The sequence below is a fragment of the Pyricularia pennisetigena genome (genome assembly GCF_004337985.1).
Source record: "Pyricularia pennisetigena strain Br36 chromosome 4 map unlocalized Pyricularia_pennisetigena_Br36_Scf_9, whole genome shotgun sequence".
Classification (NCBI taxonomy): Eukaryota; Fungi; Ascomycota; class Sordariomycetes; order Magnaporthales; family Pyriculariaceae; genus Pyricularia; species Pyricularia pennisetigena.
The window spans coordinates 424,050-450,657 of record NW_021940921.1 but is presented as its reverse complement, the minus strand read 5'-3'; the positions used below and the strand labels follow the sequence as shown (position 1 = coordinate 450,657).

At 51.6% G+C, this 26,608-nt stretch overlaps 9 protein-coding genes across 9 annotated transcripts; 4 read left to right on the top strand and 5 right to left on the bottom strand.

The window, feature by feature from the left end:
* Positions 1-58: 58 nt before the first annotated feature.
* On the bottom strand, positions 59-1,751 carry PpBr36_10170 (uncharacterized protein; the record flags this gene model as incomplete). The annotated part of the gene is made up of 2 exons (XM_029897283.1): positions 59-1,465; positions 1,638-1,751. 2 exons carry the CDS (start codon positions 1,749-1,751, stop codon positions 545-547), a joined length of 1,035 nt encoding a protein of 344 aa, XP_029744426.1. The 3' UTR covers positions 59-544.
* A 3,198-nt stretch (positions 1,752-4,949) lies between these two features.
* Positions 4,950-6,285, top strand: PpBr36_10169 (uncharacterized protein; the record flags this gene model as incomplete). Its single annotated transcript, XM_029897282.1, has 3 exons — positions 4,950-5,004; positions 5,090-5,887; positions 5,969-6,285. 3 exons carry the CDS (start codon positions 4,950-4,952, stop codon positions 6,283-6,285), a joined length of 1,170 nt encoding a protein of 389 aa, XP_029744229.1.
* An 863-nt stretch (positions 6,286-7,148) lies between these two features.
* Positions 7,149-7,913, bottom strand: PpBr36_10168 (uncharacterized protein; the record flags this gene model as incomplete). Its single annotated transcript, XM_029897281.1, has 2 exons — positions 7,149-7,762; positions 7,853-7,913. The coding sequence occupies 2 exons, from the start codon at positions 7,911-7,913 to the stop codon at positions 7,149-7,151; spliced, it is 675 nt and encodes a 224-aa protein (XP_029744228.1).
* Positions 7,914-8,280: 367 nt separating this feature from the next.
* Positions 8,281-9,505, top strand: PpBr36_10167 (uncharacterized protein; the record flags this gene model as incomplete). The annotated part of the gene is made up of 2 exons (XM_029897280.1): positions 8,281-9,099; positions 9,179-9,505. 2 exons carry the CDS (start codon positions 8,281-8,283, stop codon positions 9,503-9,505), a joined length of 1,146 nt encoding a protein of 381 aa, XP_029744252.1.
* A 1,108-nt stretch (positions 9,506-10,613) lies between these two features.
* Positions 10,614-11,882, bottom strand: PpBr36_10166 (uncharacterized protein; the record flags this gene model as incomplete). Its single annotated transcript, XM_029897279.1, has 1 exon — positions 10,614-11,882. One exon carries the CDS (start codon positions 11,880-11,882, stop codon positions 10,614-10,616), a length of 1,269 nt encoding a protein of 422 aa, XP_029744251.1.
* Positions 11,883-14,709: 2,827 nt separating this feature from the next.
* On the top strand, positions 14,710-15,990 carry PpBr36_10165 (uncharacterized protein; the record flags this gene model as incomplete). The annotated part of the gene is made up of 2 exons (XM_029897278.1): positions 14,710-15,291; positions 15,409-15,990. The coding sequence occupies 2 exons, from the start codon at positions 14,710-14,712 to the stop codon at positions 15,988-15,990; spliced, it is 1,164 nt and encodes a 387-aa protein (XP_029744231.1).
* An 880-nt stretch (positions 15,991-16,870) lies between these two features.
* Positions 16,871-19,138, bottom strand: PpBr36_10164 (uncharacterized protein; the record flags this gene model as incomplete). The annotated part of the gene is made up of 1 exon (XM_029897277.1): positions 16,871-19,138. One exon carries the CDS (start codon positions 19,136-19,138, stop codon positions 16,871-16,873), a length of 2,268 nt encoding a protein of 755 aa, XP_029744230.1.
* Positions 19,139-24,364: 5,226 nt separating this feature from the next.
* On the bottom strand, positions 24,365-24,868 carry PpBr36_10163 (uncharacterized protein; the record flags this gene model as incomplete). The annotated part of the gene is made up of 2 exons (XM_029897276.1): positions 24,365-24,472; positions 24,659-24,868. The coding sequence occupies 2 exons, from the start codon at positions 24,866-24,868 to the stop codon at positions 24,365-24,367; spliced, it is 318 nt and encodes a 105-aa protein (XP_029744256.1).
* Positions 24,732-25,019, top strand: PpBr36_10162 (uncharacterized protein; the record flags this gene model as incomplete). The annotated part of the gene is made up of 1 exon (XM_029897275.1): positions 24,732-25,019. The coding sequence occupies one exon, from the start codon at positions 24,732-24,734 to the stop codon at positions 25,017-25,019; it is 288 nt and encodes a 95-aa protein (XP_029744255.1).
* Positions 25,020-26,608: the final 1,589 nt, after the last annotated feature.

Below are 26,608 nucleotides of genomic sequence, written 5' to 3'. Positions count from 1 at the left end.
TGTGATACATAGGAAAACATTTGAAAGAGAAAGTAAGCTTCAGGTGGTGCACAACTGATCACTTGCCCAGATCTATACGCGAGAACATAAACGCAAGATCATCTGCATCAGGGTCACCATCGAAGATGTTTCTGACGGCATGTGGAGCAGGCCGGGACTGGTCCAATTCATAGGGCCTGCCTGCTGGCAAGTTTGGTGACCAAGAAGAGACAGGCGCCTTCCGGAGCCTGTTCGTCTGGTATCCATCGCTCGAGAAAATATAATTCGAATTTGTCCAGGGCCGTTGACATGGCCTATTGTTGGCATCTTCGCATGTCATTTTTGACCGCTGTCCCCCGCGTCTTTCCCAACGCTTCCAATTTTTGGTAATCCAATCTGTCGCCTGACGGACCTCGTTCCCACTCAAATCAGCGAGCGCTCGCATTTTACGTTGTTCTTGTTGTCTCCATAGTCTCTTCTGTTTCAGAGCCTCACGCTCAACAAAATATTTCTCTGGCAGTTGGGCAAGAAGCTCCGGGTCTCCATAATAATAATCTTGTCCCTTCTAAGAGACTATGATGTGGTTGAAATGACCCGGAACCTTGAGGCGACATTTCTCGCAGTCTGCTCGGTATCCTATGCTGAACGACTTCTTCATACCCCCATGCAGCGTCCAATTGTTTACAGTGTGGCGAGAGCGGGTGTGGCCCTTCTTAGACGGCGATGGACTGCCCTCGCGTTGCTGATGTACCTGCTGATATTGATGCAGGTTGGGGTGCTCCTGAGGAGGTGATGAAGGCGCAGTAGGACTATCGCTCCGAAGGTACATTGGCAGCTCCATTGCCGAGGACGAACGCTGCGCCATGTAGGGGAAACTTCCTTGGCAGTCCAGCACCATGTTAGGGCTGCTCATTTCCTCGCCGCCGCTTTCACTAATCGGCGATGGCAAGGGACGGTTTTGCACCAGGTTCCAGTCGGCAATGGCGGCTGACGAGTGTTCAAGAGACCGAGGAACTGTACGGTCACGGAATGCGGTAGGCGACATGGCTGGTGATGAAGGCAATCCATCTGTTCTGTCATGGCCTTGGTTCTGGAAAGCGTTGCCACTACCGGCACCCCAGCTGCTACCCTTGACCTGCGCTGCAAAGCTGGGTAGTATGGGTGTCGGCATCCGGCCGTTCTGGTTGTCGCCGCCACACTCACTATCCATCATCATGTCCATATCCGCGTTGGCACCATGCGAATATTCCTGGCTGATGGCGCCGCTCGAGGTTGATGACCATGGCGAGAAGCTGGGCTGGACCTGTTCCTGTTGTTGCTGAGCGTAGGCTGCCTGCTGGGCATAGCAGCTTCCGAGGAATGCATCGCCATTTTCCGACGCGAATTCGTGTGGCTTGACGGCTAGAGAGTCGGGAGATGAGAAGGTTGTGTCTGGGTTGAAGCTTGGTCGCGTGGCCGTGCGCAGTGGAAGGGTCTGTATGCGCTTCTATAGAGAGAGACAAAAATTGCAGTCAGTACCTGCATATTAATCCGACAATCGGAAAGCGGTCGTTTCAACAGCTCTGGTGGCGGTATGCTTCGAGAAGAAGAAAAAAAAATACTCTGTAGTCGAGTATGAAGCTACCAAGTTAGAATGACCAGATTGGAAGGTTGCTTACATTCCGATGCTCAGTGAAGCCAATTTGGCAGCTTTCCGTGGCTTCATCATCCCTACCCCGCTTCAGGGACATCAACCCAAGCGGGTTGGCCATTTGACCCTGCGAGTAAAACATCTTTTTTGGAAGGTTGAGATGTCTGTTGGTGGGCCGTGTACTAAGGTATACTACGAGTATACAGTTACGCCGAGGAGAAAGAGACAAAAGTGCAACCCAGCTGCTCTGCTGTACAATACTCGATCTGTTGCTTGCAGCGGGTGAGTGAGTGGTTGTAGCAGTATTGTCTATCAATTATGCGCGATTGGCCAAGAGTGCGCGTGCAACTGCCGAAAAGAGAGTGATTCGGTTATTGATTGACTGATTGCTTTTGAATGATGGTGAAAGTCGAGGTTGGTTAATGAACGTTCGTGTTTTGTCGGACGCGGCAGTTCAAGATTAGATCTGATCAGATCAAGTCGGGGTATAAATGTAAGATGAGGCCGAATATAAGGTGAATTGCTGTCAGCAGGCAACAGTAACCCCTGGCAGTGGTGGTGATTTTTAGTCCCTCGCGCAGCTGCAGGAAGGAGGCTGGGCTGGAAGTTTGATCTCGGATTCGTTGGGTGGGATGACGCAACAAGAAAGTGAATAAATGGCCGGGGAAAACGGCAGCTGCCAGTAAGCTGTCGTTCAAAAAGAGACCGTCGAAGAATTATTAAAAGCAGTTAACAAGAACAGGGTATGCAATAGTATATAGTAACAGAAAATAAGCAGAAAATGAGAGGAATAAATCACACGAAATAAAAAGGAAAGAAGATAGCAAAAAGAAACGATGAAAGACTGTCAATTGCGAATAGGTGGAAATTTAAAAGTCGAAAGCTGAAAACGAAGGCTGGTTTGGTTTGACTTTGCCAGCGCAGCTGAGCTAGAGAAAGGCTGGGGTACAGCACGGGAAAAGAGGGCGCACGTTGCTGATCGCGGAACTGGTGGGAAAGTGTGAACCACCGAGGCTAGATAAGATAAAACGAAGGTAAATAAGGCCAACAACTGGCTTTGGTAATTAGTAAAGAGCAGAGATGGAAGTAAATAAGACGGAGAAAGAGAAAGAATTATTCGATTCAGTTTAGTATAACATTGATTAGGATACTGAGAAGAAAATGATGTCGTTGGCCAGGATTTTTTTTTTTTTTTTCTAACGCAACGTAGACCTGACCTCGTAGCCCCTTTCTCGTGGCTCCCACCAACAACTGACTAAACAAGGCCTAGGACTGGGATGCGCCTCATCCTCGCTTGTTTTCTTCGCCGCGGAGGGAGCTATGGGGCTTTGCCAAGCTACGGCGAAGGGAGGGGTCCAACGCCACGACACGACAAAACCAACCCTATGAGACGGCACGACACGACAAGACAACTGACAAGAGTAACATCGTAGTACTTTGTGGCTCTGGTGCCCCGGAAAGGATTCCCGGCAGCTCGATCAAGTCTCTTTTGGAATGCACAACCGGGCAGATGGTCCCCATGCTCCTGGGGCGAAAGTCAGTGCGCTTCCCAATTACTGCCAACACCAACAGCGGCATAGACTCAACCCACAGAAGCGGTGCGTTTCAGAATTGCTTCATGAGAGCCAGCAAGAAGTTTAGTCTCCTAAAAGTAGACCTAGACGAGTCTAGAATAGGCACGAAAATGTCAAGACCCTGGGAAAAGTTACAGAGAATCTTCACGTTCGTCCAAAGAATCTCGGTGGGATAAAAGAGCTCAAAGGCCGAAGTGATTCAGAAACAACATCAGACCGACCCGACCTTTTTTTGTTGTTGTGTCCTCTTTTTTTTTTTTCGTTTGGGTTCCGCCCTATGGGGTGGAAAGGGCTGCGTCAAATACGCTCGTGGGCCGTAGTTCCGCCAGTTGTCGAAAACATGTCGACAAACCTCGTGGACAATGATCCATGCTGCGATTTGACGTTCTGTGCGTTTTGTTCAGTGGCAAACGGGATCTGCCAATGGAGCAAAGCCTCTGTCAGGCAAACGAGGGAGGGAGGTGATGAAGCAATTGCGTTGTTCAGAGCTTTTCTATCCTATTCCGCCCCTTAGCGTCGCAATTGGTCTGTACATCATGCGTCTTGATGATGAATATTATGCAGGCACGCTTCGCAATATGATCGATCTACACTGACAAATTAGTGGAAGTTAGACTGTTCAAGCATCGGGAAAATTGGATAGACATGGTGCGGCTTGCATTGTGGCTACTGAATGTCACCAAGCTTGTACTCGGTAGAGATATCTTCCTAATGACTTGAGGAATTCCAATTCCTACTTAAGCTATAACAATTCCATATATTTTTAACCCATGCAGGTCTCGTCTTAAAGAGTTCATATCTGGAAATCAATCAGCAACGATTGCAATCTTGGTTTTACCGTTTACTTACCACTTACATAAGTTTATGTCATCCGGTTTTTGCAGCCGTCGTCCCGAAACTGGCTGTAAAGATTTTGCTGAGCTGGGCCTCATCGCCACCCGCTTGAGACTCATAGCCCGTGGGAAGTGATGGATGCCCCGTGCACAAAGCTAGACTCCGCTGTCGGGTTCAACAAGCTTCCTACCCTGCACCCTAGATTCTTTTTACCGCATTTATGCAGATGCAGTCAGCCCGCTCCCAAGGCGGTGAAAATTTCAAGCCCTGGCCAGCCAACCACAACGGCTCAATTACGATTAGTGGGGCAGAATCCAGGCTGCCCGCTCCCGAGCGTCATCAGCTCATCCCACTTTGGAGGGGCTAAAAAGCTTACCTGCCGCTCCGGAGGGACATCCACCGGCTGGAGCTGCCAGCGTCACAGGCCGTATATCGGCGGCGACTGTCTAAACTTTTTTTTTCTCGACATGGCCAAGGACAGGAGCGTGGATAAGAATAGTTTCTATAGCAGCATAAAGTCGTAGCATGCATCTTTTATAAAAAAATAATTCGATCCAATTATCATCATTTGTTCTTGCACAATCATCAAGGCAGAGCAATTGTTTCAACACAAAAGAGCTTTTAATAGTATCCATTCAAAAGGTACCTCAAAGATGCTAGGGCTGTGGATCTATCCCGGAAAGTTTTCTGCACCATGTTATTGCTAGGACTGACTGAGTCACTACAGTGCTTTTGCTTTGTTTGTGTCGAAATCTACTCTCCCAGGGTCCTCCAGTTGACTTCACCGTCAGATTTGTTCATATAACACCATACGAACACGTCGTTCTTGGAAGGGATAATCAGCCAATCTAAGATATTTCTGAGCTGAATCTGATCGCAAGCGCAATCTTTTGAACGTGTGCGCTGTTTCATCGAATTGGACGATAGGAAACATGTCCAACGGAGCAAACATGCTACCGGCCCAGGCCGTCTTTGACGATACCAGAGGTACAGTCTGAATGCTTTATTGATACTAATTCGTAGCCCTGATACTTGACCTTCGGGTAAATTCAACAATCGGGTATCTAACCAGAAATGCGCTTCACTGCAGTCCTGGGCCAAGACCCTCTGATCCCTCCTCAAATCTTGATGGAGGAGATTCCAATCACCAAAGCGGCCCTTGAGACAGTTGTCCGTGGTCGCCAGGAGGCCGTCGCCTGCGTCATTGGCCACGACGACCGTCTTCTTGTCATCGTGGGACCCTGCTCGATCCACGACCCCGCGGCTGCCCTTGAATACTGCCAGCGTCTCAAAGCCCTGGCCGACAAGCTTTCTGATGACCTCTGCATAGTTATGCGCGCCTACCTCGAAAAGCCCAGGACCACGGTGGGCTGGAAGGGTCTGATCAACGACCCCGATATCGATCAGACTTTTAAGATCAACAAGGGACTGCGCATTTCGCGGCAGGTTTTCTGCGACCTGACATCAGCCGGTATGCCAATCGCAAGTGAGATGCTCGATACTATTTCCCCTCAGTTCCTAGCCGATCTGATCTCGGTTGGTGCTATCGGCGCTCGCACGACCGAAAGCCAATTGCACCGAGAGTTGGCATCTGGTCTTTCGTTCCCCGTTGGATTCAAGAACGGAACGGACGGCAACCTCGGTGTTGCGATTGATGCCATCGGAGCTGCCGCCTCGAAGCATTCGTTCATGGGTGTTACGAAGCAGGGTCTGGCTGCCATCACCCGGACGGCGGGCAACCAACACGGTTTCGTTATCCTGAGGGGTGGTACCAAGGGTCCCAACTTTGACAAGGCTAGCGTTCAGGCTGCCAAGGAGACTTTGAACCAGAAGGGTCAGAGGCAGGCCATCATGATTGACTGTTCGCATGGTAAGGAAACCCACTCAGCTTTTACCCGTCGCGTGATACTTTGGTTTGTGTTAGATCTGTGCTGAGATGAAAATTTTCTAGGTAACTCGAACAAGGACCACCGCAACCAACCCAAGGTTGCCAAGGTCATCGGTGACCAGCTGCGCGAGGGTGAGAGGGCAATCATTGGCGTCATGATCGAGTCCAACATCAATGAGGGCAATCAGAAGGTGCCACCTGAGGGTCCATCTGGTCTCAAGAAGGGTGTCAGCATCACAGACGCCTGTATCGACTGGGACAGCACAGTCGCGGTCCTAGAGGATCTGGCCGAGGCGGTCAGGGTGCGCAGGAGTCTCTACCCGCAGGACCGTAACGGTCATAGGGAGGAGAGACTCGCGACTCCCCTTGAGGAGGACTAAGCTGGCATCTCGTCTTTTTCCTGACGACAATAGGGCAAATCCGAAAGCCAGTCTAGCGATATGTTGAACAGCATATCTAAAGAAAATGTGGAATAATCACAAGACTGGGGATTGCGACAGTAATAGACAAAAAAAAAACGGAGTCGGGGGAAGGAATGAAGGGATGGGGTAAAAATCAGGTCAAACAAAAGAACCTAGGATACTGTGAAAAATGGAAGCGGCGAGGGCTTGGTATCAATCAAGACAATAATCAACTATTTGGGGCGCTGCGTGGAGTTAAAGTACCTGGTATCGGTCTGTATCGGCTTACAAGGGTAATTATTTATCCTTGGAGAAAAGTAAGGCCTGCCTCCCCCGGTTACGCCAATAAGCGGTCAATCCACCTGAAATGGGAAGCAGTCCATCTTTGACAGTGAAGTTGTTGTCTATAATGGGCTGTTAGTACATGCTTCGTTTTTGGTGTTCAAGTGATACTCCATAGTGGAAAAGGATACGTGATCATGTTTCATGTTTTGAATCTTCAGCCTGCTTTATCTGGGGGTGTCTTATCGTATGACATAGTATCAGACGTCAGACAGTGACAAGCATATTAACGCCAGTGAAAGAAAATAAAATGTCACAGTTTGGACGATTCCCTCGTTGCCTGTCGACGTTGTCTCCATCTATCTCACGAAACATTGGCATATAAGCAGAGCTAAAGCCATGGGCGAGAGAATTGTCACTATGTCGAAAGAATGAACAACGAGACGATATTATCCAAGTATACGGTGATCGAGGCTCAGGCATAGCCGATGGAATTTACGAAAGAAACAAGAAAAGAAAAAAAAAGGATCTAGCTATTAAGAATAACCCCAAACAGCCCTTCATCCTCGCCCTGCCGCCCTGACACCCGAGCTTATCCCCTCGCCCTGATCTGTAGCACTATCGACGTAGACGTAATCCCCCCTGTCACCCTGTCCTCCACCCGCAGCACCACCACCGCCACCCCTCCTCGACGCCCCCAGGCCTCCAGACCTGCCAACACTACCAACAGGTACCCCGAAGCCCATGCCCCCGGCGGCGTCACGTCTCTGCTGCTGGTGCTCGAGGGCGCGCTTCAGGCCTGCCCAGCCCAGCAGGCCGCCGGTGCCGAGGATGAAGGCCCAGACGATGAGCTGATCCTTGCGTGAGTCGCGGGCGAAGCACTGCGTCACCACGTCCTTCTCCTCGGCGCCCTTGCAGATGGGCAGGTTGTACTGCAGGCAAAAGGCGCGGTTGCACTGGGCGCACGAGGACGAGGCGGCGCGCGGCAGGAGCACCGCTGGCTTCTTTTGGCCGTCGGGGCTGTCGGTGGGCGCGGCGGCCGTGGCGGTTGTGGCCGTCGTCGCTGGCGACGTCGGCTGCGGCCCGGGCGGTGGGTTTGCCGGCACGTGGCCCGTGCCGAGCGGGATGATGGTGCTATTCTTGAAGCAGGTGCATTTGCAGAATGTTGGCGGTGCTGGTGTGGGGGGTGACAGAGAGGCCGAAATTAGCTTGGAGAAAGGGGACCAGTGTCGATGTTTGGGAGAGGTTCGAGTATGAAACTTACAGCTTGCCACCAGAGTGACAAATGCTACCAACAGCAAGGCCAATATTGTTATTCGGGCCATTGCGGTTAAATATGTATGTGTATGACGAAGCCTGAAATGGCAAGCTCATGAATTTGAGTTCTTGTTGCTTTCGTGCCGCAGACTTGATTGAAGCGTAACTCTACAGCTGGACGCCATCGCGACAACTTGTTTGAAGCGATCGAGGCGATGTCGGATTGCTTGCCAGGGGATCCCTACCAAGCAATACCAGAGTGGTACCGCAGGGGTTTGTTAGCCATGCCTCAGGCAGCAAGACACGGCGCGCCTTGGAGCTCCACCCAAATTTTCTAGACCAGAGCTTGTTGGCTTGAGAGAAGCGGTCCAAAAGGTCAACCGACGACGTCAAGCAAATCGTCGCCAGTACAACAATTCGCAAAAAAAAGAAGCCATGCGGCGATTGGCAAGATTAAGAACCGCATCGGGGCTCCTGGCGCAGGCGCATCCCCAAAAACCCTCAATCGCCAGCAACATCCGATGCCTTGCCGCCCAGAGCACTAGCAACAGCAGCACCAGCCGTACTTTTTCCACAAGCCAGCCGAGGCCACTACGGAGCAGCCGGACGCAATGTCAGAAAGAGGAGGCTGCCATTGCTGAGGCTGCTGCTGAGACCGCTCCTGTTGATACCTATGACCCCGAGCCAACGTTCGTCTTGCCGCCGGAACCCGAATGGGCGCCGCACGCCGACTCGGTGCCGGACCCCAACTACAAGCCTGCGACGTCCCTGGAAGATCTACAAGAGGTTGGCGGCCTGGAAGGGTGGTGGGAGGTCGAAGAGAACTGGAACGGCACCAAGCCGGCCTTCACTCCCTTCTTCGCCGGCAGCCACAAGATCTGGGACCCGAAGCTTCTCGAGGGCATCGCGAGGAGGGCGGTCGCCGAGGCGCTGGTCGTGAGGGAGGCAGTTGAGCAGGGCGTTGAGGTGCCGAAGACGTGGGCCCTCGGCGGCAAGGATGCAGCCGTCAGGGCCATGACCCTCAAGATCGAGGTCGACGGTGAGAGGGAGGCCAAGGTGTGCAGCGAGGCCGAGGCCAAGATGGTGCTCGAGGACATCATTGGCAGGGATGATGTTGCTGCCCCTTTGAATGAACAGGTCGAGGGGAGTGAACAGGCTACCGGTATGGATTCTGCGGAAACGGCTCAGGTTCTCGAGACTGTCGGCAAGCAATGGAAAGAGATTGCTCTTACGGACTTGAAGTTCAAGTTTATGGTACGTCGACATGCCCACACCAACCCCATGTTTCGTTTTCGGATTTAGTGTTTGAACTAACATCATATACATACTGCAGGTTACGAAGCGTATCCAGCAACTGTCGGGTCACATTCTCACCGACCACAAGTACTGGGGCAAAGGACACGTCAATTCGCTCGTGCAAACCCTTATCCAGAGGCCTAGGCCAACCAAGTTGGCAGAAGAGCTCAAGATGAAGTCAGAGCTGCTGGACCTGCCCAACGTCACGGTCCATGACCGCCGCTATACTCGCGTCGACAAGCACAAGGCCACAGGAAGGTGGAAGGTCATTGTGCGGGAGCTCGAGAAGCGCGACCTCCCTGTTCTTGGCGATGGCAAGTACGGAAGGAGTGTGGAGAGGAGCTGGATCATGGGTGGAACCTAGACAGGATGTCCTTTGTGGGCTCTGATGACGCTCTGTATTATCTTGGTGCGGGTTCCGGCTGTCTGTACAAAACATGCTACCAAGAGACCTCACGTTCCATATGTCAATGGGACATTGTATAGGGTAATTGTAACATATATAGAGTGTTTCAATATAAACTTCATGTCACCAAAAAATTGCCATGGGTATCGTCCGCTGCCACAGCCCTTTGAGGGGGAAAATTCATACGAAAAATAGCAGAACCTGGGTAGCTAGCCAGTAATCATTTGCCAAAGCTCCTTTCTGCACCTCGCTTTCGTAGGATGGCCGTTACCATAAGGTGGACAGCAGAGCTCCTGGGAACGAGACGCAAGCACAGGCCCTAATGCAGATGGCAAGACAGGTATTGGTGCCCCGAGCTGTCAGCAGTATGCAGCCTCGCGTGGGGGCTTTGAGCGGCAAACCCCTCCCTAGGATCTGATACTTGTTTTTTCAACATTGGATTTGGAAGCAGAGCTACAAATAAATACTTTACATCATTTCCTTGGATTATTCGTCTTCTCTTCACTTGAGCTAAGCAACTTGAAGCGCCAGACAGCCACGGAATACGTTCAGGTAATCAGGCGGGTCTAAACCTTGAACTCCAGGTAGCTTTCCCTATATAAATTAAGAATAGGCGGGAAGGATCTCGACACGAAGAATGCAGTTTATGCTGTCTACTTAGCTAACTGCCTCGCTTGGTCTCGCATGGTACCCTTGTGTGCGTGGTTTTGGCACGCATCAAGAGAAGCAATGCAGCTCTTTGGCGGCGCTCAGGGTCCCTCATGTCCATGTTCGGCATGAGAATTAAAAGATGGCAAAGAAATGCGATGGGATATGTTCTAGTGAAGACAAGAAGGTTGCCTAAATGCAGGAATTGCTCTCCGCTTTGTTTGATCTGGTATCTTGTTGAATCTGATGTTAGCACGAGTTAGTGCTTGCTTTTCGAAACTGTCAAATGTTTAGCCGAGTGTAGGTACGATTGACTGCGAAGTGCGAAATTAATTCAAGGACAAAGCTTGTGTTTGTAGCCGCATTCGCAGTGGTATTTTATTTTGCATTTCTTAGCTTACACAATCCAGGCTTCTCCTCATTCCCTAACAAACAGCCCGGCCATACCCATGCCGGTGCCAATGCACATGCTGACGACACCCACCTCACCACCGTCCCTCTTGAGACCGTGCATCAGGGTTGCCGTCATCCTGGCACCCGTGGCACCCAGCGGGTGGCCCAAGGCGATGGCGCCACCGTCGGGGTTGACCCTGCCCTCGTCCCACTCCTTCTCCAGCCCCAGGTTCCTCAGGCAGTAGAGGGCCTGGCTGGCAAAGGCCTCGTTGATCTCCCACCGCTGCACGTCCTTGTTCTCCAGCCCGAGCTGACCCAGCAGCTTGGGGATGGCGATGGCCGGGCCGATGCCCATCTCGTCGGGCTTGCAGCCGGCGACGCTCGCGGCGACGAACCTGCCCATGATGGAATCTGTGAGGCCCAGCTTCTCGGCGGTGCTCCGGCGCAGCAGCAGCGTGGCGGCGGCGCCGTCGCTCACCTGCGACGAGTTGCCGGCGGTGCTGGTGCCGTCGGCCTTGAACGCCGGCTTGAGCGTCGCCAGCTTCTCGACGGTGACGCCCTTCCTGACGCCGTCGTCCCTGGTGACGGTCACGTCCTGGACGTCGCCGACGGGGTTGCCGGCCTTGTCGACGTCCTGGAAGCGCGTGCGCACGGGGACGATCTCGGCGTCGAAGCGGCCGGCGTCCTGGGCGGCGGCGGCGCGGCGGTGGGACTCGGCGGCCATGGCGTCCTGGCCGGCGCGCGAGACGCCGTAGCGCGCGGCGACGTTCTCCGAGGTCAGGCCCATGGGCATGACGCAGTCCCTGGCGTCCTTGACGGTGTCGGTCTCGGAGCGGAGGACGGGCCACATGTCGACGGGGATGGCACGGCTGGCGTAGTTGCGCGTCATGCTCTCCATGCCGGCGGCCACGCCGACCGAGATGAAGTCGCCGCGGATGGCGTTGGCCGTGGACGCGATGGCCTGCAGGCTGCTGGCGCAGGCGCGGTTGACGGTGTGCAGGCTCGTGCTGGCCGTGTCGTAGCCGACGTGGTTCAGGGCGGCGCGCGCGGCTTTGGAGCCGCCCAGCTCGGAGAGGACCACGCCGACGGCGACATCCTCGACGGCGGAGGCGGGCAGGGAAGGGTTCGCGGCGAGGGTGGCGCGGAGGACGGTGGCGAGCAGCTCCTCGGGGTATGCGTCCTTGAGGTGGCCGCGGTTGGCGCGGGTGATGGGCGTTCGGAGCGATGAGAGGATGACGACGTCGTTGGGTGACTTTGTGAGCACCGCCCGGATGCCGCGAGGGAGTGCGGACATGGTTTTTTTTTTTTTTTTTTTCGTCTAGACTTGGAGTCTGTTGCTGAGGCGGTTAGGTTCGGCTCCGGGAGTTCGGCACAAAGGGTTTAGGGGGAGACGGGATGCGGTGCCTACCCTGTTCTTGTGAGCGTACAACTAAGAAAAAGACAAAACAAACAGACACTATGAACAATTGAACGGAGAAAGAAAAATGCTAGAATGGAGCCAATATGTTATTCTCTATTGAACAGGTCTACATACAAGAAGCAGAATACAAACAAAATAGAAAAAAGAAAAAAAAATGTTAATCCGGTCTTGCCCCCGACTTTGCCGGCTTCAAATCGTCACTTTCGCCTCGTTCATTCATTCAACCGAAAGCTGGGGTCGAGGGTTCAAATGTGGGGAATTTTGGGGAATTTTGGCGGGGACTCGGGGCGTTGGACAAAAAAAGTCGGCAAATGTTGTGGGAGAACAATCATCCGGGTTTGTATTTGAGTGATGGATTTAATCGATGAGGCTTGGTTTGCTTTTGTCGTGATCGATGTCGTCCGTTCAACCCTTCAACTTTCGACCACAATATAATTATGCAGTTAGCTGCTTCGGGACAACAGAGCGGTGTAAAATCAAATGCTCACGCCAAATTTAACAATTGCAATCGATGCTGTCTCGGTCTCGCTGTTCATGCGGTTCGTCAAAGATACCTTACGTCGACAAGGTTCAATCAATCAAAATGTGATTGCATGATGGCAATGAACGGAAAGCTTTGATAACCTTTCGGATCGCATCGGGAACGTCAACCTTTCCTGCAGCTACCACAATGCAAGTCGCTTCACTCACTGCATGACACAACGACACCTGTGCAAAAGAAGAAAAAAAAAATCTGGGAGGGTTTGATTCTATTACCAGTCTTCGAGTCAATGAAGCCACCCCTTCATCAGCGCTCTAAGCCTTCTATGGTAGAACTTGCCGCAAAAGGCCCAGACTGAGACGAGCGAGTGCTACCACGTCGTTCCATTTGCACCAAGTTCGTATTTGCATGTCCGTTGGGGCAAATCCGACTGGCTATATTGGCTACCTGTTATCAGTATCAGGTACATACCCTTAATTGTTTCTTGCACATCTCCAGCAACCAGTTCGGAGGTCTAGTGATCATGACAGGGAAGCACGCTGTCCCGCCGAAACGACTTACTCGACATTGTGGTGCCAGGGGACGCGTCAGTGCCCGAAGAACGCCTTGGGGAAGCATTTCGCTTCTTTTTTTTTTTTTTTCTTTTTCTTTTTTTCTCTCTTTGTCTCCTAAAATCCCGGTTGGATTTGCATCATGGTGGCAGCCCTAATATCGCTGTTACGGGCCGGCATCCGGTATCATAACTCGTGCTACGCCTCTTTGCAGACGTATCGCAACGATATCACAGCATCGCGATTCGATATTGACAGGTTATTGGTTAGAGACCGGAATCAAGTCCAACGTAGGTCACACATCGAGTCGCGTAAGGGGTATGTATAGGCGACTTGCAAACATATCAGGTACCTGACGAGGAAAGGCTAAGAATAGTTGCTAGCACCAACAAACAAACACCCCAAAAAAAAAGGTGGTTTATTCCGTGGCTTCTGTCATTCTGCAAGTAGATTGCACGTCAACTTAGTTGTGCAAATTAGCGGCCACTTCAGATGAGTGTGGCCAGCAACGGCCTCGGCTCTGTGCTCGTAGCGAAACCAACGGCGATCTGGACTGTCGAGGTTGTTTAACCTAGCCTGCCCAGGGAACTACAGTAAACAGAAGCCCCAATATCCCTACCTCGCGTGATCGGATGGATTTCATCCGTACTATCTCTGCTACACTTGGAAGCCCCTTGCCGGCAGATCAACGAGCCAAATCAAACCAAGCTTTCCAGAGTACCATGCCAAGAGCAAGGTCCACAAACCGTTCCTCACGCCGCATAATACAGACTCGTAACGAATAGAAACAGGGAAGCCATTTCAACAACCATTCAAGCTCATGCTTTATCTGCAACTCCAGGGCCAGAGGAAACGGGGCAACGGGTCGAAACATGACCTTGTTTGATGGGGCTTTGTTTTTTTCTCTTTTCTTTTCTTTTCGCTTGGTCTGATGGTTCAACTGAGGGGCGCGCAGGCACCCCGGACTTGCACTCAATATGGACATGTACTTTGTACAGACAAGTCATAAGGTTAAGCTTTCTCCATGTGCGTTTCGCAGGGTTGGGTTGGTTCAGACGGGGGCGCAATAGCTGCTAAGCTCCAGTCAGTGCGCCGCTGCTACAGTGATGGCTGCGATATCCCGGTCGAGACCATTCTTTTGTGAAAGCATCCTAACTGAGAAGAACATGCCAAGGTAACCATTTCCATGCTATTCTCCTTCCCCCCCTGCCGTGTTTGGGTCAAACCGAAGTCGGGAAACCTGGAAAACTGTCGGGGAGACAAAAAAAAAATAACAATCAATATTCAGATATCCAATCCCCTGGCATGGATGTGTTGGGATCCGCGAACTACCTGCACGCAGGTCCGTGGTATAAAACTCAGAGCGCCGCTCTCCGACCAGCTCAGTTGATATTTTCTCTTCACTCAGCGGCCGGTCCAGTATCGTTATACTCACTTTTGTAATTATACTGCTTTCTTTTTTCTTTTCTTTTTCGTTTTCTTTGGTTCAACCTGAGTGTCACTTTTCAACTCTATTTCTCAGCATCATCGACGCAAGTTCGTCAGTGCCTGATTATTAGTTGCAAACAGTCCTTTTTTTTTTTAAAGACACTCAGTCCATTCATTTCTTTTATACCCACTCCCTTTTTTTTTCTTTCAAGGGAAGCTCAGATACATTTCACAGCCAAAAATGAAGACGACCTTCACCGCACTCCTCGCCCTCGTGGCGGTGGCCCAAGGCGCCAAGCAGGCGAAGCAGGGGCAGAACAAGGGCAACCAAGGAGCCCAGATTGTGGGCGGCAACAACAGCACCAACAGCAACGCAGCCGCGGGGGCCGCCAAGAACGGCACGGCCAACAGCGGCAGCGGGAAGCAGGCGCAGGCCGGACCCAGCGCCGACGCGTGCGCGGCGGGCGCCATCCTAGCCATGGGCATCAACACCAACATCGCGGACCAGCAGATGGAGCTGCAGGCGGTCGGCAACGTGCAAAAGGCGCTGCAGGCCAACGACGCCAACGCGTTTGCGCAGGCCAAGGCCACGCTGCTGCAGTTTGTGCAGAACGGCATCGCCATCCGCCAGGCGAACCAGCAGATCGCCCCGCCGGGCAACCCGGCCATCGCGGGGCTCGACATCGTCGCCAACGCCCAGCTCACCGAGCTCGGCCTGGCCAACAACCTCACCGGCAACGCCGCCACCGACAATGCCATCCTGCAGGAGCTGACCAAGGACTTTACCGGCGGCATTGAGCAGAACAAGAAGAACGCGGCTGCTGTAAGTTTTTTTTTCTTTTTTCTTGTCCTTTAGACCTACAACATGTGGTTTTGCTTGTTGCTCTTGAGCACGCGAGTGAGGACCTTTCAAGACTGACGCAACATTTTGTATTTTTAGGCTGTACAAGGCTGCCCGAACGGTGGTGCCGCGAACGGTGGTGCCGCCAACGCCGGCGCCGACAAGGGAAAAGACGCAAAGGCCGGTGATGCTGCCAAGGCTGGCGACAAGAACAAGGATGCCGCAAAGGCTGGTGATGCAAAGGCTGGCGAGAAGAACAAGGATGCCGCAAAGGCCGGTGATGCTGCCAAGGCCGGTGCGGAAAAGAACAAGGGTGCTGCAGAGGACAAGAACAAGGGAGCAGCAAATGCCGGTGCTGACAAGAACAAGGGTGCTGCCGAGGACAAGAACAAGGATGCCGCAAAGGCTGGTGACGCCGCCAAAGCTGGTGATGCGGCCAAAGCTGGTGACGCCGCAAAGCCTGGTGATGCCGCAAAGGCTGGCGACGCCGCCAAAGCTGGTGACGCCGCCAAAGCTGGTGATGCCGCAAAAGCTGGTGATGCCGCAAAAGCTGGTGATGCCGCAAAGGCTGGCGACGCTGAAAAGCACCAGGCCAAAATTGTGCAAAAGTCTGTCAACGTCGAAGAGGACGAAGAGGAGGAGCCCGCACCCCCTGTCCGCCGTCGCTTTGTCCAGTGGTAGACTTTTTCTACACCCATGACCTTTTTTTTCGTTTCGGTCGAAACACCCCTTCTCAATTGTCGTTTATATACATTACATTACTTACTTGGGATGAAAGCAACTCATGACTGAGTGGGACTTTTTTTTTTTGTTGTTATTTCTTAAAGGCTATTTGTATTGAAGAAAAAAGAAAAGGACGGCGGTATACACGCGTTTCGAAAATTGATGATGGTTTCAAGACGCAAAAATCCTGGTGAAGGTCATAATTGATGGCAATGGGCGCGAGGTTACTGACTAGCAGAAGGCCAAATTTATTATGTAGAAGAGTGGTGCGGTGCGTCGACTTGCAAACAATCGCGATTGGATGACTATGTTGACCGACAGAGGTCCATTCTTGGGACAAAGCTGAAACGAAACATAACATGTCTAACGTATAGGGATCTCGGTATAAACAGGGAACTGAGAGTTCTCTTTTGCTGTCCTTTGCCTCAGCCAATGCCATCTCTAGAGAAGGCTGCGGTAAATATCCAAAGTGTATAGCCAGTCATGGGCTTATTTCCATGCGAGCTACCTAATTTCTATGTGTTTGTTTTGCTAAGGGGTTATATTCGTTTTTCTTTCTTTTATCTTCTGGGAAACAAAGCAAACTCCTGATAGATGTTCAAGATTAACAAGTGGCTCTCGTGAAGTTCATATCCTGGGAGTACATCAGTACAAAAAGAAAAGCTCCAAAAACTTTAGTCTCAATCTCAAAAAAAAAAAAAAAAAAAAAAAAAAACCCCTCCACAAAAAATCCAATTCGATATCCCCATCCCCCTGATCAATCAAACAGCGCCCTTCACATCCCGACGTCGACACCGCACCGCTGTCCCCGTTCGCACACGTCTCCGGGCCGCGCGTCTCAAACGCCGTCACCCGGCACTTGGAAGCCAACGACCCTGCCCGTCGTCGCGGACCGCAACACACCCGCCGAGGTTGCCAGGCCGCCCTCGAGCGCAGGCAGTATCGCCAGGGCATCGATGCACGCGTCCCGGTCGCCAAAGAACTCGTGCGCTCGCGCGTCGCCGCCCTGGACGATGCGGTGGCCCAGCGCCGCGGCCCACGTGCCGCCCGAGCCGACGCAAAAGGCGTGCTGCTCGGCTGCGGCAACGCGGTCCTTTTTGCCGTCTTGGGATGAGGAGTCGGCCTCGAGGAGCAGGAGCGAGTACGTGAAGCCGCTGTAGGTGATGGCGGTGCTGGCTGCGGTGGTTGCTGGGAACGTCCACTCGGCGCCGTCGCCACCCATCTTGACCGGGTGCCAGGGCGTGACGACCACGCCGCCCGGCAGACGCACCATGACCTCGTCGCGGACGCGCGTTCTGAGGACGCGCTGGACGGCGCGCGGGCCCACGGGGGTGGCGACACTGATACCAGCCCGCAGCCACGAGATGGGCACGACCCCGCCGCTGCCGCCGGCCAACCTGACCATGGTCAGGCCGGCAAAGCACGGGATCGAGCTCTGGTTGAAGCGCGAGCCGAGGGTCATGTAGTGGTCGACGTTATCGCACCAGCTCCTTGCGCGGGCTATCTCCGGCACGGACCCGAACGACCCGGCCGTCGAGTCCCTGTATGCCCGCTGCGGCGCGAAGGGCGGAGCGACGGGCGGGAGAACGGCGTCGACGTCGATGCTGGGCTCCGTCGCGTCGACGTAGTCAAAGGCTGCGTCGAGCGCGTCGCGGCAGCGCCTGAAGACCGGGCTGTCGCGGCCGTACCGCAGCGGACCCTGGTCCTTGTGCGAGCTGCAGACCTGGCTGGCGTGCGCGTCCAGCAGGCCGAGGAGGTAGTGCCCTCCCCAGCGCATCTGGTTGCCGGGACTGCCGAGCGCCAGCGAGATCTGTCCGCGCGGCGGTGCACCCTCCAGGTCCGCCACGAGCGAGGCGCAGTCGGCGTCGTCTGCGAAGAGCCGCGCGGCCATGTCCCTCTTGAGCAGCGGGAGTGTGGAGCGGGCCAGATCGAGCTGGTGACGGATCTGGCCTGTGAAAGTGTCGATCGGAAACAGCGACGAGATGAACTGGCAGATCTGGGCGCGGGATACGTGGTACGCCACCTCGGCGGGAGGGAGGTTGACAAGGCTGCCGGCCCTGCGTTTGGTGTCTACCTGTCGATGGGTGCCAGACAGGTCGCAAAAGGTGAGCTTGGCCTCGATGATGCAGTCCTCGGGCGGGTGACGCTCGTATGCCAGGTATATATCCCTAGACTGGCCGAACTGAATGCTGCCCAGGGAGATGTTGATGCTGTAGATGGTGCTCTTGTTCGGATCTGGGGTCGAAGAAGGAGTCTCGCGCAAAAGAGCCGTGGACAGAAAGGGGCTCGCCAGCTTGAGGTGGTCGCCCTTGATGGTGAGGCAAGCCTCGGTAGCGGCAGTGCTCTGGATGTTGGCCATGGCATGGATGAGAACGGTGCCAATCATGCTCGGATCTGGCATGAAGGCGTAGTGTCCTCCCGAAAGCTCCGAGATGGACTTGAGCAGGTCGGATCTGACGTCGTAGCCAAAGCCAAAGGTATGGATCGGCGCCGGCAGGGGTCTCATGGACTTGAGCTTTGGCACCCAACCTTGCTGCTCCACGTAGTCGGGCTTGCAGTTCGTCACCAGCATCAGCGCGGGAACACGATAGGTGCCGTCCTGGCCCGTCTGGAACAGCTCCAGCCCCTTGCAGACGCCATCCCACATGTTTGTACTGCCCGACATGTTGCTGAGAATCCGCAGGCCTCTGAGAAAAGTCACACTCAGCCTCTTAGCGCTTGGCCCCGTGTCGCTGGTGTCCTGGACGGTGAGCGGCTGCAGGACTTGAGCCGTCCCTGCAAAAATCACAATGCCGAGCCGGTCACTCTCCCTCAGAGTCTCGACAATGGTCACGCAGGCGTGTTTCACAAGGTCCAGCACCGTAAATCCGAACCGCTCCGCGACCTGGTTCTCATCTGCTGGTGCTGGCGCCTCGGTCTGCATGCGATTAGACACGTCAATGACGAGTACGATATCGACTGGTGTACGGTCCTTTGTCGTTGGCTCCAGTTGAGGCTGGATTTTGATGAGCAGGCCATCTTTGCTGGCCAGGGGACGTATGTCGAGTTCTACATCTTTTTCGTCCACGGTCCGGCTCGTCCACGAATCCGAGAATGAATCATCCATGGTCAATGTAGGCGAATATGAAACCCGCGACGAACGGGCTATATGATATCTCTTGTCCAGTTAGTACTTTTTGCCTCGGCAAAGGTCCTCGACAAAATGTCACCACTTCTTGGCTGAATGGTGTGTTTGAGTCCAAGTTCAAGCCTCGAGTATCGGGAGGTTGTCCATCTCTAATAAAGCCAGCCAGCGGACCGTTACACGCAGGCAGCTGGTTCTTGAAGCGCCCGAAATAGCTGGCAACTGCTTTCAACAGCCACAAAATATCAAACGGCAGGGGGCAGCATCCAGTCGCAACCCACCAGACCAGCACATAGCTGTGGTGTCTGTGTTTGAAGAAAAAAAGCCATGCCATTGGCTATAGTAAGAATGACACGTAGCTATCACGCTCCAAACGGCTCCTTGGTCTGTAGAAGGCTTTGAAATGTTTTAGCGGTAGAAAAAGCTACGACATTGCTGCTTGGAGTTGGAAATGGCGAGTGGCAAACGGCTAGAATTGAAGGGATTCGCCATGCTCTCTCATGCTTGAAGTAAGACTGGATAATATTCTTATCCATTTCTATTTAGGTCTAAACCTGCTTGCCTAGTAAACCATCGACCTACCTTTCTACTTGTCTCCCTATACATGTACCAACATACTTACCTAATTACCTACATACCAAGTCTGACCTATACCTTCTGTTATGATTATTCGGGGTTCACAGCTCAAAGGTAGCCGGGGAGGACGCAAAGTCGGTGGACAAGCACGACTTCTAACTAATCTAATTGACTGCTCGATAAGGGATCACTCCCACAAATGCAACTACATCCAGCGATTTTGTCATATTTCCCAAGGAACTACTCCCGGAAATAACACCTAGACCTAGTCGTCGGCAAGTCAATCACAATGAAAAGACTTTCTTTGTAACGTGCATTTGATCCTTGGAAGCCTGCGTCCCTCGGCGCTAAATAAAGCAAAGAGCTTTGAGCAAGGCTTGTGGACAGCCAAGTTTATACAGGGAAAACGATGGCGTCATTTAGTATTCAGGACACAGCACAGACAAGAGCAGTGCTGAGCGGATAATAACCCATATTTAGTGTTGACGATAGTACAAGGCGCTAGGTGTTTGAAGTTGTTATTGTGTCAAGTCGGTAGTAGTAGTGGATTTACGCGATCGACTAGCGTTTGTTCCTCCTGTTCCTCCTGTTCCTCCTGCCCACGTGATATCCTTTGCGGTTTCCGCGTACGTTTTTATACGCGATTCTGCAGTGAATGTTTAGCTAAAAACTCCAGGTAAACAAACGGTGTGGTTAGACAAGTGCAAAAAGGAAAGTTCGATGAGTGAGCTTGGGCATACAGAAGGAGGGGACTGCGGAATTACATCCCGCCAAGGATTTGATGAGCGGAAACCAACAGCATCCAACGGCCCGCCAGGTGGATTAAGCAAAAAGATTGATCAGGACACCCTGAGGATGCCGTAGATGGGTCTCTCTCGCCGGGATTCGAACCCGGGTCTCAAGCGTGACAAGCTTGCATACTAACCCCTATACTACGAAAGATGTTTTGCTGTTAAAGAGATTTAAAATCTACAAGTATATAAAGTGAAAACAAAAGTTTGCGAAAAGGCGTTCCTCTGGACATTATACCTGGAACAACCCCGCCAACAACGGCCAAGACCAAAACAGCTGACAAGCTAATTACAAGCCGAGCACTCTCACACCATAATCAGGCCAATCTAGACCGAGCGTCTAGGGTCCAGCTCTAGCCCGAAACCAAGAAAAAAAAAAAAAAAAAAAAAAAAAAAAAAAAAAAAAAAAAAAAAAAAAAAAAAAAAATACGCCCCAGCCCATTCCCGTCTGATTTTACCAAGGAAGCCGTCTCTGCAAAGCAAAAGCTTCAGCAAACCTCATCCCATGCCTCCTCGCTTCACTGCCCCAAAAATCTGTGCGCAACGTCGACAAGCACGCGCCAATCCACGACTTGAGACTGCAAACGTTCCCCTCGGCATGCCAAGACCCCTGAAGCGTCAGGAGACGGCGGTCATTTAATTATCCGTCATTTTGTTCGGATCGAAAAGAGGCAGGGAAGGGGGCGGGGTGGCTTGCATGGTTCGCTCGCACACACACACACACACACACACACACACACACACACACACACACACACACACACACACACACACACACACACACACACACACACACACACACACACACACACACACACACACACACACACACACACACACACACACACACACACACACACACACACACACACACACACACACACACACACACACACACACACACACACACACACACACACACACACACACACACACACACACACACACACACACACACACACACACACACACACACACACACACACACACACACACACACACACACACACACACACACACACACACACACACACACACACACACACACACACACACACACACACACACACACACACACACACACACACACACACACACACACACACACACACACACACACACACACACACACACACACACACACACACACACACACACACACACACACACACACACACACACACACACACACACACACACACACACACACACAAACATGCGCGCAAACAAAAAAGATCATCTCTACCTAAGGGGGATATACCACGTACTACTACTACTCATGGGCAGATTTTTCTTACTCGCAAGGCAAGTAAACTTTTCAGCCTAGCATTTAAGGGGAAAAAAGCGGGGGAAGGGACGAAGGTCAGTCAGCAGGGCAACCAAAGAAAAGAGAGAGAAAGAATAGAAAACAAAAACAAAACGCCTCGCCTTTTTGTGACAATCCCATCTTTTTTCCTCGAGATTTGCACCTCGGGCTATACTATACCACACCCACACTAGGCCAGACTACAGTAACAAGTTGCCAAAACCTGCATGGGGTTGCCTCGGGTCTAGTTGGCGTCTCTGCGTAAGCGGGTAGGGAACCAACCAAGCAGGTTTTAATCAGAACGCAGGGCCCCTAGCTGCAGAAACGGGTGCCCGAGACAAAAAGAATCTGCCAAGATCTGTCTGAGAGGAATAGAGAAGAAAGGCAGTGGGAGAGAGAGAGAAAGAGAGAGACGCGTGTTAGCGTCGTGCCATTTAGCGTTGCGTCTCGAGTCATCAGCTTGCATTTGAGCTACGGTGGCAAAAAAGGCCGAAGCGCGTGCTGCTATGCGAAGAGTTGCTTGCATGTAGTTGAACCAAGGCAGCAGGGGGAGAAATAAAGACCCCTCTCTAATTTTACGGGGTATGTGCAAAATGCAAAATGCAAAATGCAAATTTAAAGGCGGAAAAAGGTTTGAAATAGAGAGAGAGAGTAAAAAAAAAAAAAAAACTTGGTAGGTATTGCCGGCGGGCAAGAGCTTGCAACAGCCGGACGACGCCGGACTGGCTGCACCCCGGAATCTCACAAAAGGTTGCCTTGTAGCCCATGACGTAGGGGGACTGCTTGGCGACAGAGAGCTAAGCCCTATGGAGACGCACTCTGAAATAGATGCTGTGAAATGCCAAGAATTAATGCGAAACAGTTTCTTGCTTTTTTGGGATGTCAAGAAAGAAAAGTAGATCGATTTGCCGCAGTATTATTATATTTTTATCCGATATTTTCTGGTCCCCTTTTTTTTTCTATTGCTTTTGTCGTCTGTCAACAAGTTGTGGAGGGAGTGCTTTGAATGGATGAATGGATGGATGGTTGGAAAGCAGTGGTGTGTGTGATGGACATTTTCCCCAGAGTCGCCTAATCTAAAACCAAACAAGACCAAAACCGATATTTTCTACTTTCTCATTTCCGAATCTCGGTGCTTAGTCTTCCATTTCCCCCCCACGCAATTACGCATCCCAAAGGTGTAAACACCATTGTCTTTATTGGCCCGATAGCCAAGTTACGCTCTTTCTGCGCCCCGGCTGCATCATCCGCCAGACGAAGGTCTTGGCACCGTCCATGCCGGCGCTCTGGTTGGACGAAAGCGACTCAAGGGATTACCCTTGCTTTCCGCCCTGGTTCAGCCAAAAAAGAAAGCCTGCAGATGCCTGCATGCCCGCTTGGCCGGTAGTGCGGGGGGGGGCGAGCACGGATCTTGAGGCGATGTCACCCTAGCTTTGCCTGCAACCTCAGTAATAATTAATCAAATATTTTTTTTTTTTCCTTTCCTTCTCTTCTTTCGCCCTCTTCCTAGCAATTTTGCCAAGCACGGCCAAATACCTATCCTTGCACGCGCCGAACCAAGCCCCCCTCCCCCGTAAAGAAAGACGTCTTATTTCGAAAGGGGGGACCCTGCGTTTACGTTTTAGGGAGCTAGGCTTTGCTTCACTTTTGCTTGTGACGGACGACACGGTCAATGTCGTCTGTCAAGTCAAGCAAAGTGCTTTCTTTGGTGCTGAGGCAAGGGGAATTTTAACGAGGATCGAACCAATAGGATAAAGGAAAACCCCCCCGGCTTTGTTGCTTTTGTGACGCACCAGAGGAGAGGGGGGCTTGCTATTTTGTGTTTTTTTCTTTCGCAACTTGTCGCTTACAACGTTCACGTGAACCAGTCATGTCTCCACGATCTCTCCATGTCAAGAAGTTGCATTAGCTAGTTTAACAAGGTACAAGGTGGTAGAAGAATAATAAGCAACAAAACATACTCTGAAGTTGCCCTGACAAGCCTTCTAAGCCTCAATCGAAACTTGGGGAGGGTGGGTTTCGCCAGATGCTCTGAATAGCAACTATCCTTGAGTTTGTGTCCTATTAACCATGCGGATTAACGCCATGCCGAATTCGCCTCTTTTGAGCTGCGGGGAAAAGGTGCCAGCAAGTGCCGCGCAGTGATGAACAAAAAGGTAAAATAGAGGGAGGGAGGGTGTAATTAATGGAGAGGACAACAGGACAAAAAAAAAAAAAAAAAAAAAAAGGTGTCGGGGAGGGTTGTTTGGGTGGCGTGTCTTGTTCCCAAACAGGCACAAATTAACACCTGGTCTACGGAGGAGGCAAGGGGACCAGAAAAAGAAAAGAGATAGCAACGCTCAACTGACCACTCACAGGCCGAGCTTGGGTGAATCCAACGACAAATTTGGAGATGTCATCAACAAATGTCAAACGACCTGCGCCAACCCACACACGCGCACAACACACCCACACCCCCTGTCTGTGTGCGGAGATTAGGCGGACGCCCTATGCTACAGGCGGGACCCTTGACAGTAACATTTTTTTTTTCTTCTCTTATTGTTGCGACCCAGAGCCTCTTCCGATCCATCCCGAGCCCGGCTCCTTGCCTCGCAGCTCACTCCAATACCACGCCATACCCATAACACCAAACCACACCACCCTCTGGCCATAAAAAGGTTAGATCGGGGGTAGGGTGTGGGAAAAAATGGGCTGAGAGAGAGAGGGAACTGATCAAAAAAAACATAAATGCGAAGCCTTTCCTCCTCTTCGACGTTGGATTTTTTTCAACACTCTTGTCTTTCATCCCACTACTACGCCAACATCTCTAAACAAAGCAAACGTCCTCACCAGCACAAGGCTGCCACCAACGAGAATAACCACCTCAACAACCAAAAAGCCAAACACCACCTCAACATCAAAAATGTCATCCACCACCGTCCCCAAGCGCGCTCCCACCCTCAAGATTGCGCTTGGCGAGTCCAGCTTCTCCTTTGACCGCTCCTCTTCGGCCATCTCCCCTTCTTCGGCCACCAAGCCCAGCCCTGCCGCCTGGAACATTGAGCAGCCTCGTCGCAAGTCGTCGAGCGGCTCGTCTTACGCCGGCTCCTACCAGGGCACGCGCTGCCACTGCTGCGGTACTATGTTTGTCATTAGCAACAAGTGCATCAACCGCCAGTGCAGCCACGTCTCGTGCGAGCAGTGCGTCTAAAAACCCAAAAAAAAGTTTATAAGGCGCACGTGGAAAGCATAACGGCACTTGAACAAAATCAACATCAGCCACTTTCAAATCACCCACCTTATCTTACCACCTTTCGGCATGAAAAAAAATGCCTAATAATCGACTGCATATGCAACCATCGGATGCTTGAAATATAGATCCGATCAGCTTCTGCGCGTCTATCCACCTCGGCCTTGGAACACAGGCTTTTTTTCCACGGCAGAAATGCCTTGAGAACAATATTCTCTTTTTGAACGAACTCGTCAATTTGGTCTTACTGGATATCCCTTGGGCACTGTTTTTTTCTTTTTTCGGAGTTTGCATGTCTCGGGGAGACTTGGTTTCAATTCTTTCTTGTCACTTGCACCAAAACATGAACAAAACAGGATTCTTTTTGTGCCACCATGAAGGCGATATCCTCATTTGTTACGGGGTTTTTGTCTTGATTTTTTGCTGTTTCTGGTGGATTGGAATGATTTGATACCCCCCAGAATTTCTCCTTTTTGTTATTCGCTTTCTGTTCTTGTATGTAGCATTAGGACTTGATTTTTCTCATCCTTGCAATAAACAAACAATTCAATACCAAGAAAATTCCATACAATTACCATTCCCTCGAACTAGTCTGAAAGCCAAGCTACACATGTCCGCCCCAAAGACAAGCTTGTACATGAAGCCGCCATCAATCGTTCGTGCCTCTGGTTTTAGTAGCTGCCAAGGCTCCTAGCGAGCATGCATGCACCGGGCGACGTCACTTTCCACGATCCCAACCGCGCGACAGGCCTCCAAAAGGCTCCAACAAAAAATTCACACGGCTTGCGCCGGGCGTCTTTTCTGGCCAAAAGAAAAGGAAAAAAGAAAAAGCAAGCATGATCCGCCCGCGGACTACGGTACGCTTGCGGAGTTGCATCTTAATGCGCACCTAACCAGGACCAGGGGGGAGTGTACATAACAATGACCAAATAAAAGCAATATGGAAATCTCGGGAATAAGGGGGTTTTATTAAAAAAGAAAGAAAGAAAAGCTCGTGGAAATCTCGGGCGACCCGCAAAAAGACACGCGATGCAAAGGGCACAAAATAAAAAGAAAATACTCCATCCGTGATGAAACCCTGAGTAATATCAAACACTACGACAGAAAGAAATTGAAATAAAAAACGGAAACACAAACAGATGCCAAGAGGCCGTGAGTAAGAATGAAAAAGTCTTTCCTCGCATGGACCATCAGGGACCCAAAAACACCAAAAGAAAACAAAAAAACATCTCATCCATCAATCACAATTTTGAAGGAGGGGGCGATGTATTACGTAGAAAGGTCCGATTTCTCCCGAGGCCTCTTTGCAAAAAGTTCTTGGCAAATTTCCCACTCAACCCAGTTGGCAAAAATTATGTGGTAAAACGTCCGCAGAAGCGCCGCCGGAAAACAAAAAAAAAAAAACAAAAAAAAAAAAAGGTGAAACCACAACAGGCCATGCGACGCATACCCACGAGTCAATATTTGAGCAATAAAAAAGAAAAGAAAAAGAAGAAAAAAAAAGTCAATGAAAAACAAAACGTCTTGCCGAAGCGCCAAGCCGGGTGCGC